The sequence below is a fragment of the Ruditapes philippinarum genome, unplaced genomic scaffold (assembly GCF_026571515.1).
Source record: "Ruditapes philippinarum isolate M1 unplaced genomic scaffold, ASM2657151v2 ctg763_1_1_1_1, whole genome shotgun sequence".
Classification (NCBI taxonomy): Eukaryota; Metazoa; Mollusca; class Bivalvia; order Venerida; family Veneridae; genus Ruditapes; species Ruditapes philippinarum.
Genome location: NW_026853799.1, coordinates 387,301 through 405,503, shown reverse-complemented (window position 1 = coordinate 405,503; position 18,203 = coordinate 387,301). Strand labels below are relative to the sequence as shown.

The 18,203-nt window shown below is 30.8% G+C and overlaps 1 protein-coding gene across 1 annotated transcript; it reads left to right on the top strand.

Annotated features, from left to right (window-relative positions):
• The first annotated feature begins 300 nt into the window (after positions 1-300).
• On the top strand, positions 301-17,566 carry LOC132737929 (glycerol-3-phosphate dehydrogenase [NAD(+)], cytoplasmic-like). Its single transcript, XM_060725310.1, has 9 exons — positions 301-439; positions 10,965-11,142; positions 11,792-11,932; positions 12,343-12,484; positions 12,985-13,097; positions 13,869-13,989; positions 15,176-15,285; positions 15,767-15,873; positions 16,544-17,566. Exons 1-9 carry the CDS (start codon positions 396-398, stop codon positions 16,638-16,640), a joined length of 1,053 nt encoding a protein of 350 aa, XP_060581293.1. The 5' UTR covers positions 301-395; the 3' UTR covers positions 16,641-17,566.
• The last annotated feature ends 637 nt before the right edge of the window (positions 17,567-18,203 follow it).

Sequence of the window (18,203 nt, the reverse complement as noted above, 5' to 3'; positions counted from 1 at the left end):
AGGCTTATTAACCTAAACCAGACTGTTGTTGTTCATATGTAGATATGGAAATAAATAGGATTCATATAAATTTTATTGATCTGGTAGTAAAGATATGCACACATAATAATTAAACAGCCGATCTAGGAAGTTACATTCTAAAAATAGCGAGATGAAGCTGAAAATTCAATGCATATTTTATTTGGTAAATCATAGAACTTTAACAATTTGTTGCAATATAGCCTTGAAAAATCATTTTGATGAACACAAAATGTAATACGATTTCGCGGAATTCCGTATATTTAGAAATTTTACATTTTGTTCTTCTCACGCGCTTCAAACGGTGCAGCAGTAATTTTTTACCACAGCTAGCGTCGGTCTTGTCATTGAATAGTTTTAGGGAATTCAAGTCAAAAATGACTGAAAAGAAAAGAATCTGTATAGTTGGATCTGGAAATTGGTATGCAATTTTTATTTTAACATGCATTTTTAACTTTCTTCTCGGAGTTATTTTACCAGTTCGATTTGGAATTACGGACAGTTTCGTCCCGTTTCTGTTCGACCCAGCTATTCTTGAAAATAAGATTATTTTGAAAATAACGTTTTTGAAGGGATTCTATTACATGTACTTGTAACATACATGTCAGTGCAGTCTTATAGAAATATGTCAAGGAAATTGAAATTTTTTTAATATAATATGAAATTAGGCAATGCCTATGAACGGGGAAGTCGTTAAAAATTCCTTTCATTCTTTCCGTTTTAAAGGTGTCATTCGGTATTACATGCACCGCTTCCCTTTTCACTCGGAACACTCGACGATTATCATTTATCCGAAAAGTTGAGATTTGTTCCGTTATCGGAATACCCCGCCTATTATCATTGAGTTACATTGTAGGAAGTGGCTAGCCGTACGGGCCCGTACGGCTAGCCAAAAGTTCTAGCCGTACGTGAGTCACGTACGACTAGCCAGGACACACTGGCTAGCCGTACGGCACTTTTCAAAAATATATGGAAGGCGAAAGTGCATATGTTAATTATGACTTTAAGCGAGGATTTTAGTCAAGAATGTTTACTTTTTAGAGATTAATCGACGTGTTGGCTACAGTAAAGAATGTACTTTGTCATCTCAAGGCAAAGAGAAAAAATAGCGTTTGGTTGCAGTTAAATAACATCAATTGAAATAGTTTACAAAATTTTGACAATAATCCTTTTTTGTTTCATTAAGTTCAATTTTTAAATTGAAAAAAAACAAAAAAAAACACCGAAAATAATTGTTGTTGGGCTCGATAATTGCGTCAATTACCGACGGTATAGAAGTTTGTCCATCGTCCATCATTAAGGAAAGTTTGCATTATTAAACTATTTCTCCTTTTCACCGTTTTTTTTAATATTCTTTTTATTTGTTTATTTATCCCCTCCGATCATAATTTATTCGATCCATGTGCTTAATTAACAGATTTAACAATTCATCTTTCATAAAAATCATAAGCATGAAAATTAAGGACGTTAATTATAACATGCAACTTTGACACCTAATTTTATTAAGATAGATTATACAACGCTTACTCGTATTTATTTATTTTTTTTGCAAAATTGCGGAACATCTTTATTAAAGTGAACTCACTAGGACAAATGCGGAGATTTGATTAAAATTGTTGTTTAAAGACACAAAATAGCATATGCATTTTCGACTTCCATCTAATTTTGAAAAGTGCCGTACGGCTAGCCAATACAGTGTGTCCAGGCTAGTCGTACGTGACTCACGTACGGCTAGAACTTTTGACTAGCCGTACGGGCCCGTACGGCTAGCCACTTCCTACATTGTAAATGGCGGCGCCCGACTAGAACTGACACTGAAAATTTCATTGATAGGTATAGAATTCTATATATTTTTTAATTGTTTTTTATTTGATTTTCTTTTAAATATACACGTGTTGTCTATAGCCGGGCAAGCCAAAGCCCGGGCCCGCTTCGCGGGCCCTGTCTTTGACTTCCCCGTATTATGGATGTAAAAAATCATGATTTGTTTATTTCTGTAAGCGTATATTTTGGAAGTGGATAGCCTAACAGGCCCTTACTGCTAGCCAAAAGTTCTAGCTGTATGTGAGTCACAGCTAGCCTATACACACTGTTGAGGTGAGCCATACATCACATTGCAAATAACAAATAAATGAAATGATGAAGTCAGTAACTTTCACGTCTTAATTTATATTTTCACAAAGAATGATAATGTATAATTTTTCTAAATAATTTTACGGATGATATTCGGCCATTTATATTATGAAAAGATATCAGGTACATCTATCAGAAATAAGTTCATCTTTAATAACTTAAGTAGTTTTCATAAGCCGTAATTTTGTGTTATTTACATTATTATTTAAAAAATATTTTGATCTACCATTGGAAGTTGACCCACATACTTTAATTTATATCTGTGTGAACCCAATAGGGTGCTTATGCAATCAGTAAAAACAGCTGTGCTGCATCATTAAAAAAAATCTTCAATGCCTGCTAAAAGTGATCAAGATAATAAATTTACTACAAATCTATTACATCTATATTGTCCAATAATGATTTAATAATGTTTCAGTTAAGGTAGATCATTGGACGTCATTGTCTAAATGAGTTGCAAGCTTGCATCTTGTAGCTCCATAATAATAATTCAGTTGTTTTTGTAAATCTATATTATGGTTGTGCAATTGATGCAATTTCCTAAATATCCTGTGAATATCTCTGTAAATATTAAAAACTATTGATTCATATTTTCAACCCCTAAACGTTATTGTAAATGGCATCTTTGACATAGCCATTTGTGAGCAGCAGACACATGCCCTCTGCATGCAGTCTGTGATAAAAAGTTTCTTTGAAAAATTTTGTTCACTTAGATTGTCAGATCTGTCAAAGCAAAAAAAAAATTAATCATCAATTGTCTTTGGTCAAGTTTATGTTAAACTTAAATGCTCATTATAGTATGAATTTCTCAGGCAAGAAAAAATACTCCTGCCAGATGTCATATTTCAAGTTTTACTCATTTACAAAAGGTTCAATGAGTAAATACTACATGTAAGTCAGTGCCCTAAAAATTGTCTCTTGAGCCTTGCATCATCACTTATGAATTGATTTGTACATTGAGATATGAAATTGAATAAAAGGTAATTGACATTCATTGTGATTGATAATATTTTTAATTTTTCCTATTATGAAACGTGAAAGGCATTCTTATTTTGTAATGGTCAGGCATTCTTAGTTTGTAATGGTCCGACACAACCTGAGGGTTATGAATCTTGGGTCAGCTCAGTCTTATATTGACCTCAAAAGTGTCCTCTTTTCTACAATGTAGGTCAATGATACAGTGCAAGTCTAAATTGTCAGAGTTTGTGGTTAATTTTTAGTTTTCCATCTGATACAGATATTAGTGAATCCAAATTTTTTAAAGCTCTTTACAGTAAAATTTCCTGTTGGTTAATTAATTATCTGGTTATTTTATTATGTTTTAATATATTGGTTCTCTTTTTCATCATGATAAATTATTAAATCTTGAAATGAAAAAAAAAGACTTATTAATATTGGCATCTGTTATTTCTGTAGAGGGTAACATATCCTACAGAATTGTAGCCATGTTGCTCAGTATACTTGACAAATATGCACATACCTACTCAATAAGAAGTTGAAAGTAACATTCTGTAAAAAGACATCTAGGTGGTTTAGTTCATGTATGTAAGTAGGTTTTAAGCATTTATCATGTGTGAAACAATACTTTAAAAGTCCTTGTTGGTGGTAAAATTACTATGTTCATGGAAATCCATATCAGCACAGTGAATGTACAGTACAGTTAGTTCTAAGTGAATTTTGTTATCTTACCAAATGACTTAAGATGATCACAAAGGCAGTTATTTATAAAAGGAAATGAATTATTACTATGATATTAGCTTGATCACACTTATGTGTACTTGTATGTAACTATTCAGTATTGTCTTTTCTAAAGGATATTTTGAAAAGTCTTGCTTTCTAATGATTTAATCTTAATTAAGTACATGTAAGACACAATGTTAATGTTACATTATGAATTATCTAATAATTGAAAATGTGGTTCTATAATAGGATGAAACAAGGTCAATGTTTTGTATTCACTAGTAGTCACTACATGTTATAACATTGTCTTGGCAAATATTCATTGATGTTTAAGTCTTAAGATTAATATTACTTATTGATGGATTATTTGATTGATTTATACTTTTCTATAACTTTCTTTGGCAGTGTTGTATTTCATGCATGTTTCATGATTTTAAACAAGATTGGTAATAAAGAAGACTGACTGTTACCTGATTTATGCTGATCATTTTATATGGTAGAAATATTTATGGAACACTTAATGCATGCGTATCAGAAATCAAACAAATCAGATTCAATTGAGGTCAGTCATATTTACCATGCAATGTCTTACTTTTACCATTTAAATATAGTTATCACAAACTAACCGACTTTTTCTGCTATCTATAGCCTTGACACACAGTTGATCTTCAAGAGTAAAATATTAATCAATTATTGTAAACAAATATTGTAAGTTACGCACTGATTACCATGATTTTTATTATTTTGACATTCTTACCCCAGGGTTTGGTCTTGATAGAGAATATAAGACTTAGTGAACATAATGATTTATAAAATAGACAAAAATGATAACTGTGGTATTCACTAATTCATATTACCTATTTTTGTTACTACAGTACTGTAGTCTGTAGGTAGGTTAATAACTTCCCTGTTACAACAGTAGAAATTCCTAAGAATCAGAATGAAAAAAATCCTAACACAGTTATTAATTTTTATGATGAATGGTGTTAGGGCTGTGCATTGCCATTTTTTTCTGTAACGATACATATCACGATACTTGTTTTTCAAAACGATGCGATTCACGATATGTATTGCATACTTTGTAAAAATGCGATGCATATTGCGATTCTTATGTAGCGATGCGATACGTATCACGATACTGACTTTCAGACTTAGTACATGAAAATTTGGCCATTTGTTTACAGCATAATTACGAATATAATATAAAATTATTACAATAACAAAAAAATAAACTCTTTAACTTGTTGTTATAACTTGGTTTCTGATTTTGATCTTTCAACAATTTACTTTTCTGATTACTTAAGGATTAAAGGTATTGTTAATTATACTATAACAGCAAATTGATATCCACTAGTCTAACACTAAAGTCCTCTACTGTAAATATGACAGTTTAAAAATTTCAGTCTTACAATACACCACTAAAATTTTTTCTTGTGAAAAAATAGTAACAAGTGATTTACAATTAGGTCAACAACAGTGAAATTAACAGTTAATCAGTTACACTCTCATTTTTCTCGAAAGATTTGTGCTCAACACCAGAGTATTTTATTTTGAGTTAGCAAATTTTGCAAACACTCGACGTCCGGTCTTCAACATTATACAGCACTGTCTGTTGGTTACCCAAAAACTGCAATATCCCAAAACTCGTGAATTGTATGACCAGGGAGGATTAACTATAGTTTCTCCTTCTAAATATTTTGCAGTCTACAGTCATGTTTTCTGTTTGTTTGGTTTGTTTTTTTTTACGGGTAAATGATGTCAAAGGAAATGAAAGTATAAATACGCGTTTTTTTATTATAAACAAGTTCAAACAACACCAGTCCATTTATATTGAATTGATAAAACTTGGTTAGTTACCGTTAAATGATTGCGGATATGGGGAAACGAGATGACAACGATGATATGATAATAGTCGGGCTTGTTCATTGTTTTCATCCGCACTATTTTTTTTCTTCAGTCTTTCAAAAAATACGTTTGTCCTTATATTCCTGGAAGATATTGTTAGTGTATTGCGATACTTCCCGCTGTATCGATACATCGGGAGGTGAAATATGTATTGCATCGCAATATATTGGAATTTGTAATTTCATTACGATGCATACATCGAGGAAAAGGCAGATCGCGATGCATCGATGAATCGTTACACCTCTAAATGGTGTGAATAAATGTAATCAAAGGTTTTTGAAAGGTTAATGGTTCATCCAACCAAAATATTCTCTTGCCTTAAACTGTGCATGAAAATTTGACATGAAATAGTCTCCAAGTTCATTTAAATTTAAATGAGTTTAAAATTTATCATATAAACACTGAAAACATTTTATAGAAATAAAAGGCAAAATACATTGAATGCTCCTGATGATTTATAAAAGTAATGTCATAATTATATTCATTTTAATAAATGGAAATACAAGAATAATTATTTGTCTTGCTGTTTATAAATATTTAATGATATGCAAAATGAGAAGTTTGAATTAACATGATACTAATAGAACTATCATTGATTTTCTTCCCATGCATGTCTATGATATATTGGTATCAGATGACATATATCAACAATACACTGATACATGTACATGAATGTTGGGAATTATTTATTCATACTTCATTTTCATACATTGCACATGTACTTGTTTTCATTATTTCAGTATGATACAATCATGTTCTGTGTATAAAATTATGATGCCTATAACCTTAGCATGATTTTTCTGACCATTTTTTTTTTCATCACTAAATTATGAAATATATGAATTTACATTATGATTTAAATTCATTAAGAACAAACAACAGCATAGCTTAAGACATATCTTCTATCTACCAGGCACCTAGATATTTTATTTATTAATCAAAATTATCGATACTTTCAAATCTTTTTCATTGAACGATAGACAAAAAATTAAACAATACATTGATACTGTTTTTTTCGGTCACAACTCCACATACCAATACTTTGCTTAATAGTGTTTCATTAATGGCTGGTTTACAATATTATTTTAGTTGATAAAACTTTTAAACAAAATTTGTATTGTTTTCATTTACTGAAACTTTATATAATGAACGAGAATTTGAGTCGTTAAATCTTAATTTTTTTTATTCAAACTCATTTGGAAAATTGGTGCTCTGGATTACATAGTATTTATAACAATGCATGTTGACAATGAATGCTTTGATATTTAGATAAATTTTCAACACCTATCTGTCTCTATTATTCGTAGGAATGCTAATCAATGGCCATTTTTAACATTTATCCAATCTTGATTGGAAACGCCTTATCATAACAAATATGTGATATTTTTTATGTAAATGTCTTGATATTGAAGGGCATTGTGACACTAGAAATTGTCATTGATAAAGGACTGGAGCTGTCTTTTTATATATAGATAAACTAGAGGTGATGATTTGATTTATGTTTCTCAAAGATTGTATACATATAGTCATATATTATGTTTTTATCTCCGATAAAAAAAACACTGAAATAAAAACCTCTAAGGTTGGATAGATATGGACAGTATATTTTATTTTTAAAACTTCAAAATTTGTATGAAGCAGAAAGAATGGGACAATTAAAAATGTTACAACATTTTGAGTAACTTGATATATTGGTATCAGTATCTTTATTTAACTGACTATATGCACCAAAAATGCCTTTAAAAGTGATCATACAATATTGTTTAGTGTAATACATGTACATACATTATAACATTATAAATGAGTAAACAAAAAATCAGGCATTATGCATACATTTTTTTTTAGCTGCTGAAAGTTCAATATATTATGTAGCAGATTTGTTAGCAGATTTTGAATCAGAAAAAGAAAAGGACGTTCATGATTTTGTTTTGGAGCAACTTGCTCATAGAATGTTATTATGGCAAGTCACGGATAATAATATTAATAATAATAAAGATGACTTTATTAGTCCCCTACCGGTTTACCGGAGGGGACTTTAGGTTTACCCTCCGTCCGTCTGTCCGTCTGTCTGTCATTCTGTCAGTACGTCTGTCCGTCCGTCAGTCCGTCCGTCCACAAAACTGGATCCCGCGATAACGCAAAAAGTACTGAAAATATTTTAATGAAACTTGATATATGGATAGATGGCAGTATGGAGATTATGCACGTCTTTTTTTTTTCTTCCTATGTTGAAAATTCTGGTTGCTATGGCAACAAATAGACTGAAAATATGACAAATTTTACACATAAACTGGATCCCGCGATAACGAAAAAAGTACTGAAAATATATTTTTATGAAACTTGATATATGGATAGATGGCAGTATGGAGATTATGCACGTCTTTTTTCTTTTCTTCCTATGTTGAAAATTTCTGGTTGCTATGGCAACAAATAGACTGAAAATATGGCAAAAATTTTACACATAACCTGGATCCAGTGATAACACAAAAAGTACTGAAAATATGTTTATGAAACTTGACATATGGGTAGATGGCAAAGTATGGAAATTATGCACATCCTTTTTCTTATCTTCCTATTGTGAAAATTCTGGTTGCTATGGCAACAAATAGACTGAATTTTCAAGATTTCTTATTTAGTTTTTAAGTTTTTTCACTATAAGTTCTTTATTTCTTAAGGTATTTTCTTCAAACTTTAAATATAAGTTGCTTGTCATCAACCATATCATATGTGGCAAGGTTTACAACTCTAGTACAAAATTTATCAGAATTTACCTCCTTGAACTTAAAATTTTCATGAAAAAAAAACATTGTTTTTTTTTAATAACTTCTTTTTCTGAATGTATCTACTTCAAACTTCATATAAAATGTTTCTTATTGTCACTCAACATTTGTGAGTGTTTCAATACTCTAGCAAGACTATTTCCAGAATTATGCCCCTTTTGAAGTTAGACTTTTTTTGAGAAATTGGTAATTTTTACTCCAACTTCTTCAATCATGATAGGATTTTAAAAATGTTATATTTTGATAACAGGCATGTTTAAAAAATAACTTTAGAGTGTCCTTCAGTCCGTCTGTCTGTACATAAAAACTGTTTCCTGTGATCACTTTTAAAGAACTTTTTCAACAAATTTACTTAAAATAGGAACCTAAGTGAATGGCCCTTCAGAATGTTGCTTGGGCTCTTACCGGTAGGGGACTTATGGATTGCTTGCAATACTATGATAATTGCTTGTTTCAAGAGGCAGCACAAAAAGCTAGCCCAGTCTTCCCTATAAGCCTGTACATATCAGAATGTACATAATTAAGTATATGTACTGATTTGGTTTTGTTTTAGCCTGTAAACACTCAGATAGACTGTCCAAAATATCTTCTTATTGATTTAGTGTAGTCTAGAGATTGATTTGCCCTTTACATTGTCTTCAGTCCTCTTAACATAATTACTTCAATGTCAGTGAAATTAGACAATCATGTCTTCAAGAGAGATGTAAACAACATTTACAAATTCTTCTGAAACAACGGGATATAAGCTACTAATTAAAGCTAGGGTTTTTTCTTTTGCTGCTTTGAGATTTGCAGATTTTCATCTTTAATTTATATAAATCTGTGCTTGAAACATTTAGACTGTTTAAATAGCTTTTGAGATGGCATGATGTCAGTACAAAAGTTATATTATAATACTTTTATTTGACACCTATATAGCATTGGCTTGTATGTAAAATTTTAGACTTCTTGTTTGAACTGACAAGGCCCTGACTTCATGTATTTGATATTGCTTTTTGTCCACAACAAAATTGATTACAATATTCCCCTCGGTTCAAATATAGTTCTATTTGTTGGTTACTGTTCATATAGGTTCTTTATTTAGTTATAAACTTTTTACGTCTGACTTTGTACTGTAGAAGCCAGGGATGAGCATTATATGAAAGCATATCTAGATATTTTGTATACTGTTGCATTGCAAAAATGGTCTTATTAGGCTAGCAGGGCCCTGAGGTTATATACAAGTGATCCAACACTGTTGAAATCTTTTTCATTTATTCAGCACAGCGATATATACCAACATTGGTCGGTTATTTGTTTAAATATCTTTGGTTATATAATACTTATATAAATAAGTACAGGAAATATGATAATACCTTTGCTTTGAATGTGTCAGAACTTGAACAGAATAATTTCAAAAATAGAATGGATTACTATCAATTTCATATTGTACTGATTATATATATAGAGTGTCATGATAAAACTGAGGCAGTGTGTAATCATGTCTAGCCATTTTTATCTGTATTTCAAATATAATGGTAAACAGATTAAGATTTTAGTGTTGTCATTGAATTATGGTAAAGGAGGACAGATTATATAATCAGGTAGAAAAGATATGTTTACGTTTATAGGTCAAGTTATAAGTATAGATGTTTTTTAAAATATTATAACAACCATTTCTGAATGTTAAACAAAATTTGCTTATGATGGACAAAGTACAGTTTTAGTGTAGTGATCCATATTTATAAACAACTATTTCTTGCTGCAAAATAAACCATTAAAAAATCCCTAATACACCCCTTGTATTTATAATGCACAGGTTGATATGAATATTCTGAATAAAAGTCAAATAACCTGATTGTTCAGCTACATCTATACACAAATATACCAGTGTCCTGGCACATTAAGTATAGGTTTTAGGGTATATACAGAGTTTTAAGAAAATTTGTTTCTTAAATCTCTGTATATGACCAACTTACAACTGTTAGCCCTGCCCATTCAGTGTAAATAGGCAGAGTCCATTAAATCAAGTCCATTAAATCGGCGCATTTAACATAAATTTAATACATACAGTTGAGTTACAGCACTGTATGGTAAATATTTCGGAAAATTTAAACAAAATAGAGCGTTTCCTTGGCAGACAAATTTTGAAGAAATGTAAATTCATTAAGAATTGACTAATTAATAGTTGATTATATTATAAGTCCTGAAAAAAATATATGTAATTATATATTTAGATATATACAATTCTATAAAACTTCGTAAAAAAGCATGATGCATACTGAAAAAGAACCGTTATCGAAAGGTTTTGGGTGTGTTTTGCATAATTTCTTTAATTATTGCATTACTTTACATATTTCTTAAGAAAATAAGTCTGTCATAACATTAATTGTGAAATATATTTGATGTTAAACAATATTATGAGTTGTAAATATCAGAATATAAATATACATTTTCTATTTTCTTCAGGGGGTCAGCTATTGCTAAAGTGGTAGGAAACAATGTACAAAAGTTGGATGATTTTGAGACAGAGATTAAGATGTGGGTGTTTGAGGAGGATGTTAATGGTAGAAAACTTACAGAAATCATTAACACAGATCATGAAAATGTTAAATACCTGCCAGGACATAAAATACCAACAAATGTGGTGAGTTATTTAGATAATGAAATTTGGTAGAAAATGAATGGAAGGAAAACAAGATAAGATTTATACCAATGAGTGGAAGCTGTCTTTTAATGGATACTGCTTTCTACTTTAGATATCCATATGCATTTGTAATGCTGCCCTTAAGTTATATGTATTATAGGTTAGAAGAATTTATTGTAAGCAAAACAAATGTATCTCTTTAAGTGATGTTGCATTTAAAGTTATTGTGAAACGGGCATCCCGACAGTATGGTTAAGGACATAGACTTCAAAACACTAGCCCATCACCATCATAAGATTGAGTCCTGAACAAGGGACTTGGATTATTTCATGTCAAGAAACTGTCAAGCAAGCTTACAGAACGTCGCTGGTTCTACTTAGGTGCCTGAATGTATTGTCTTCCTCTACACGTCAATCTTGGAAAGTCCTTTACAGCTTTGGTGTGACGTAAAAACCAGCCAATAAAAGAAATTATTGAGACACTGGGATGAAATGTTCTGTCATTAAATGCTAAAGTGACTATAAGTGATTGTTGTATTCAAATCAGATAGTTGATGTATACATAAATATTGGTTTTGGCTGATATTGTCATATATATATATATGATATATTCAATGTAAAATAAATGTGTTATTTATATTCTCTTTTAGATAGCTGTTCCAGATCTTGTTGAGTCAGCAAAAGATGCAGATATTTTCATATTTGTGATACCACATCAGTTCTTGCCAAGAGTTTGTTCACAACTAAAGGGAACAATTAAAAAATCAGCCTTAGGTGTTTCATTAATTAAGGTAAGTAGTATTTTCACTTGAAATTATAATCATGTCAAAACATGCAATCAGTTTTGATTAAGATGGACATTTGAAATAAATTTGTTTGCTGCTGTTTGCAGTGATAAATGATAATTTTGTGGAACACTATTAATATATGTCATATGTTGCAGTTCGGATCAGAATATCTGTCCCTCAGACTTGCCCTTTGGGCTATAATAAGGCTTGCCAAGTTGCTGCATATGGCAGGTACCCGAAGGCCATAGGAATGTAGTTTCATTCTAAAAATGCTCAAAAATGACATCATTTTTGAGCACAGACTGGCCTTGTCCTTGCTGAAGGGTTTCTGCAATGTGGTCTCATGGTTAATTGATCAGTAATTAAAGAAATAATGTTTTCCTGTATTATAGTGTGAATATTCTTATTTTAAGGGATTTTCAATGAAAGAAGGTGGTGGAATTGCTCTTATATCAGAAGAAGTAGTAAATACATTAGAGATACCCTGTGCTGTATTAATGGGTGCCAATATTGCAAATGAAGTTGCGTCAGAAAATTATTGTGAAGCCACAATAGGTAAGTCTATTTAAATTTGTGTGATTTACAATTATATTGAAATATGACTATGTATATGAATTCATAATTTGTAAACTAAATAAGGGAGGTCAGATACATTGTCTGTACCAAATGTGGGCTTTTACTTGAGATTTCTATTAAAAATCACCAGGCATCTGATGACAAATGTTTTGTCTGTTACCTTAGAATATTTTTTTCTTTTTTTATGATGAAATGTTTTTAGAAGGGAATGTAACTGGCAATACTTGCTTATGATAGCACTATTAAGTTTGGCTAAACAACAGATCTCTGTTATCTGATCAAGGACTATGCTGTTTGTTTGCTTAATTTGAGCATTTGACTGTTGAAAATCCCTTAAAATAAAAAAAAAGAGATTCCGGGCGTTAATGTGAGTCGAGCACGTGATAGAAAATTAAGGACATGAATCATTAACCAGGTAAGCAAGTTCACTTAAATATTTATATAAGAACTTCTTAAAAATTAGGTTTTATTTGTTACAGGTATTAAAGATAAGTCTCAGGGATTATTATTGAAGAAAATGTTTCAAGCAGATTATTTCCGTATAGTTGTCTGTGAAGATGAGGATACTGTAGAACTTTGTGGAGCATTAAAGGTACGTTTATTACTCCTTAACGATGAAAATACATTAACCAAACTGTAATTATAGGTTTGCCTAATACATATTCACATACTACAGGGAAATCAGGTGGTTTTACCTGTCATCATGAAAATGTCATTTTGATACCATCTTAAAATTTGAAAAATGCTGTTTATATGCATACTGTTTTCATTTGAACCAAAAAGTAAAAATTAAATCAAAGCGGGTAATGCAATTGTCTGTTATCTACTCCCCCTCACCTACTTCCCCAGTCCCCAGAGGTGGGCAGGGCAGGTGGTGGTGTGGAGAAAGGGCAAAGTCTGCAAGTTCACTGCTTTGGTAAATTTTATAGCAGATGGATATGACAATGTCAAACTTGTAGCACAGGATGTGTAGTGCAAATTTTTACCATCTCGCTGTCCATGCATGTCAATAATTGTACCATGTGTCTGTGAATCCAGAATCCCTGTTATTTTCTTAAAATTAAGGCCAGGGTCACAGTTGACTGGGTCTGTTATTTAATGTTACTTTAACATGGGTCATGCTATCTTGTTTAATATATATAAAAAATATTTAATTTGAACCTTGTGTCATATAAAATATTTAACTCAAACCTTGTGTCTTTTTCCCCTTAAGTATATTTGAAAATACAGATTGCTAGTTGCTCTAAATTATGTTGATATATGTGAAAACCTGAAAACTTTAAGATTGTAAATTTATTCATTAAAATGTTATTAAAATAACAATTATGATATATTTTGATTTTGAATAATTTATTGTTGACAGAACATAGTAGCAACAGGAGCAGGTTTTGCTGACGGTTTAGGGTATGGTGATAACACAAAGGCAGCTGTGATTCGTCTAGGTCTTATGGAAATGGTGAAATTCTGTGAAGCTTTCTGGCATGGTAAGTTGTATTTTGATAAACCCTTAACTGAACTTGCTGAATTTCTAAAATAGACTTTTCCAGCTGCCACTTTTGGAAACTGTCCAATATTAATGTTCGGGATATGAAGATAAGAATTTAAAGGTAGTCTATTAACAGGTTAGAGCTTGGACATGCAGGCTGGCCTGGCTCCATACCAGTGGCAAAGGCTTGGTTAAGAGTTAAGCGTTTATATTCAAATTGTGCTTAAAGAGACTTTGCTGAGAGATATTTGATAATTGTACTGTGGTGTTCTAAATCTAAAGATAGAAGTTACATAAGCATACTAATACTAAAAATGATCTAAATTGCATAAATGTGAATAACACATAAACATTACATCATAACAATGTAACTTGACAAACTGCCAAGGTTTTTTATGCAGTTCTTTTTATGCACATTTCCAAGTAGAAAACTTACTGAAAAAAAAACAAGGAAATAAATCCCTGTCTTATCATCAGTCTTGTAGATTTTTATATGTTGTGAAATATATCACTCTGTCTGTCATATTGCTGAGGTATTATATTAGTTGTAAGAAGAATTGTAAAAATACTCCCAGGTAATAAGAATACACTGGTTAAGGTCATTGACATCAAACCATTTGCCCCTCACTGCAGTGGGTTTGAATCCTGATAAGGAATTTGGATTCATATAAGGAAGATATCCAGCTAGCTACAACCATCTTTGATTCAATTTTGGTGCCTGTTTGTGCCTGAAATAATGCACGGAAGAGCACCTGAGGTCATCCTCCACCAGTAAATCTTGAAATTTGCCATATGACCTATGCTAAGTTAGTGCAACATAAAATCCAACAAAAAAAAAAAAGATTACACATTTCTTGCCAAGTTTCCAATTTTAAAGTATTTAGATTTGTAAACATTGTCAAGTTTTGAAAAAGGGATGTGTACAACAGAATGGTAAAGGTCTTAGACTTCAAACCACTTGCCTCTCACTACTGTGGGTTTGAATCTCGTCATGGTTTTGGAAAGATATCCAGCTAGCTTACAGAACATTGGTGGTTCTACTTGGAAGGCACCTTAGGTCTTCCCTTTGAAAGGTACCATATGACCTATTCATTTATGGTGTGACATAAAATCCAACAAAAAGAAAAGGATTCACATAAATTGTAATACTATAAATTTCATTTTTGTTAACGTTTTTATTTTAGGATCCACACAGAGTACATTTTTAGAGAGTTGTGGTGTAGCTGATTTAGTAACTACTTGTTATGCAGGCAGAAATAGGAGAGTAGCAGCTGCTTTTGTTAAAGCAGGAAAGGTATGTTGTTTGTTTTGATAGCTTATTTGTTTTATATGTAGCTCATTATTGTTTACAAGTTATTAGTTATATACTGGCTGTCAGTTAATCTTTGTTGTTTTCTTGCGTATATCAGCTTATATACAATGAACATTTTCTGTCTGCAAAATAAAAAAAAGATTTGTAAGCAGCTATAAAATTAAATGAACTCAAGATCGTACAAGAATTTATTTTGATTATGTACAACTAGCCAATCTTGGTAATATATGTATATATAAATTATAATATAAATTTGAGGGTTTCAAATGATTCAAATGCCCTTTGCCTTTTAAGTTGCTTAACTTCATGGAAAAATTAGCTCTAAATGTATATGCCAATACCCATTTCCCTTATGAATCCCTTAAACTATAAATGAGATGTTCCAAGTTCAAAGTTGGGAAAATTCATTACAAAAAAAAATTTTGTAGGATAATATTTCAATATGACACATTATATACTCCAGACAATCGAGCAGTTAGAACAAGAGATGCTCAATGGACAGAAATTACAAGGTCCACCTACAGCAGAGGAGGTTAACTTTATGTTAAAGAGCAAAAATATGGAAGATAAGTAAGGCATTATTATGTTATTTTACTGTTTACTGCTGTAGAATTCTATCAATATATTACTGCTGTAGAATTCTATCAAAATATAGAGGATGTTGAATGAGTGTAAAGTTCCATACTGAATTTATTGAATGAGTTGAATACAATTATATTATGCGAGCCTCTGGCGAGCATAATATAATATTAATCAACTAGTTCAATAAATTTTAGTTTTAAACTTACACGAATATAATATTCTATTTATCACATACCGAAAATAAAGACTGTTTGAAATGAAAAAGTACCATTTTTCATTGACACCACTAAAGTTAAATGCTAACATTAAGTGTGTCTTATTGCTATGTTTCAATATAACTAAAATGATGTCACATCAAAATATATACATGGCCATGCAATACCATTTTTATGGAGTAGTAAAAGTGGCACGGCTATGTGATAAATATCTTTACTAAATTTATTTTTTATCAGGTAATTTTAAATAAAATGTCCAAGCATGCATTAAAAAGATAATTAGTTAACAAATACTTCTATATAAATACTAATACCTACTTGATAGCCGTCTTATCTATGTAGAAAAGTTAACTACGGCAAAAAACAGGTTTTATCAGTTTTATCACTCACATTTTGATATAACCACCCATACTTGATCATAGTTATCTCCCTTTTTTTTTCAGATTCCCAATGTTTACTGCCGTTCATAAAATATGCAAGGGTGACTTGCCAGTAGAGGAATTTATCAACTGTTTAAAGAACCATCCAGAGCATATGTAAAAACAGCAAACAGAAACACACACTTTCTTATAGTTAAATTTATATAATTGTTGTTCTGTTATTAGACAACCAGTTTTTTAGCAATTGATTTTATGATGATTTTATTTATATTTAGTAGTCAAGAGATGTATTATGTTAAAGAGTTTAGTAAATGTAGCCCTGAATACCTGAAGTTATGCTAGTCTGTATCATTTTTATTTGAATTGTAGTTCTTGCTCTTTTCAGTAGTATTACATAAGTTCTTAAAATGTTTGTCACTTTTACACAAAACATTAAAGGTCATAGTGCACATTTTTGTTAAGAATGAAAAACACTTGTCTTAAGTGTTGTGAGTATTTTGTTCATATCACTGTGAACTGATCATACAATCTTAATGGATGTGTGGGACCACTGTGCCTTAACCCATACCACGCCAACTATCTAAAAAGTACTTGTTTATCTTTTAATCTGGGCAAAACCATTTGTTTGTTTTTAGTGGAAAATTTCAAGATATGTATACTGAATGAATAGTGAACAATGCATACCTTGATTAGACAAACAATCTTTGTCTGCACTAGTTGCATGGGTAGAATCAGTTGCTGCTACCAGGCTAAAAGTTGGTGTATAAAAAGATGTTTTTGATATGCAATTCTATACATTCTTCATTGCAAACTGACAAAAGTCTTATGTTTTAAAGTTATATTTATCATGTATCATTCATATATATACATGTATAGATAAATCAAATTTGATATAAGCGCATATTTTACGTTTAAACTTTCAGAAATATTGCTATATAGAATGGGCCACGTTTTGCTTAAGTTTCTAATTTTTTATTAAGCAATATATGTTTGTGCTCAGGGAATTAAACAAGAACCACAGTCATATGCGTCTGGTTCTTATCATCTTATCGTGAATTCTACTGAAATTGTTATTATAACAACTTTATTTTACAGTATTTACTATACATTGTTTAAGGGTATTAAGTAATTGTACAACCAAGGGTATGCAGCTTATTGCTTAAGTTCAGTTTAATAATAAACTGTATGTATGTACATAGGGAAAATGTTGCTGTTGAAGTTTGTATTGTATCAATATAAAAAATAAACTTAATTGTATGTGAGATGGTAAATGGCTTGCATGATTTTATTTAAATATAGTGTAGTTAGTGTACATGATAAAATTCACTCCATTTTGTGTAAATTATATTTTTATGGTCTTTGTTTTCTTGTAATTCATAAAATATTAGATTCTTTCAATGAAATATACTTTATATTACTCACTAAATGTCACACCTGTTGGGGAAAACATTTTTTTTCTTTTTTAAATTGTCCTTAACACATCATACTTTCTGTTTTGAATAAACACCCCTAAAGGTTCTTGTTTAAACTGGTTCTGAATATTCTGCATCTATGGTATGTAAGGAGTGAAAATTTATATTAACCGGTGTTAAACCATGGTCCCACTTTTATTTTAAACCTTTTTTTTTCTATTTATTAATTATGTTGTTTTTTTAACTATCACATTGTTTATTGTTGTTACTGATTAAATTTCTAAATAGATTGTCAATGAAATTACCCATAT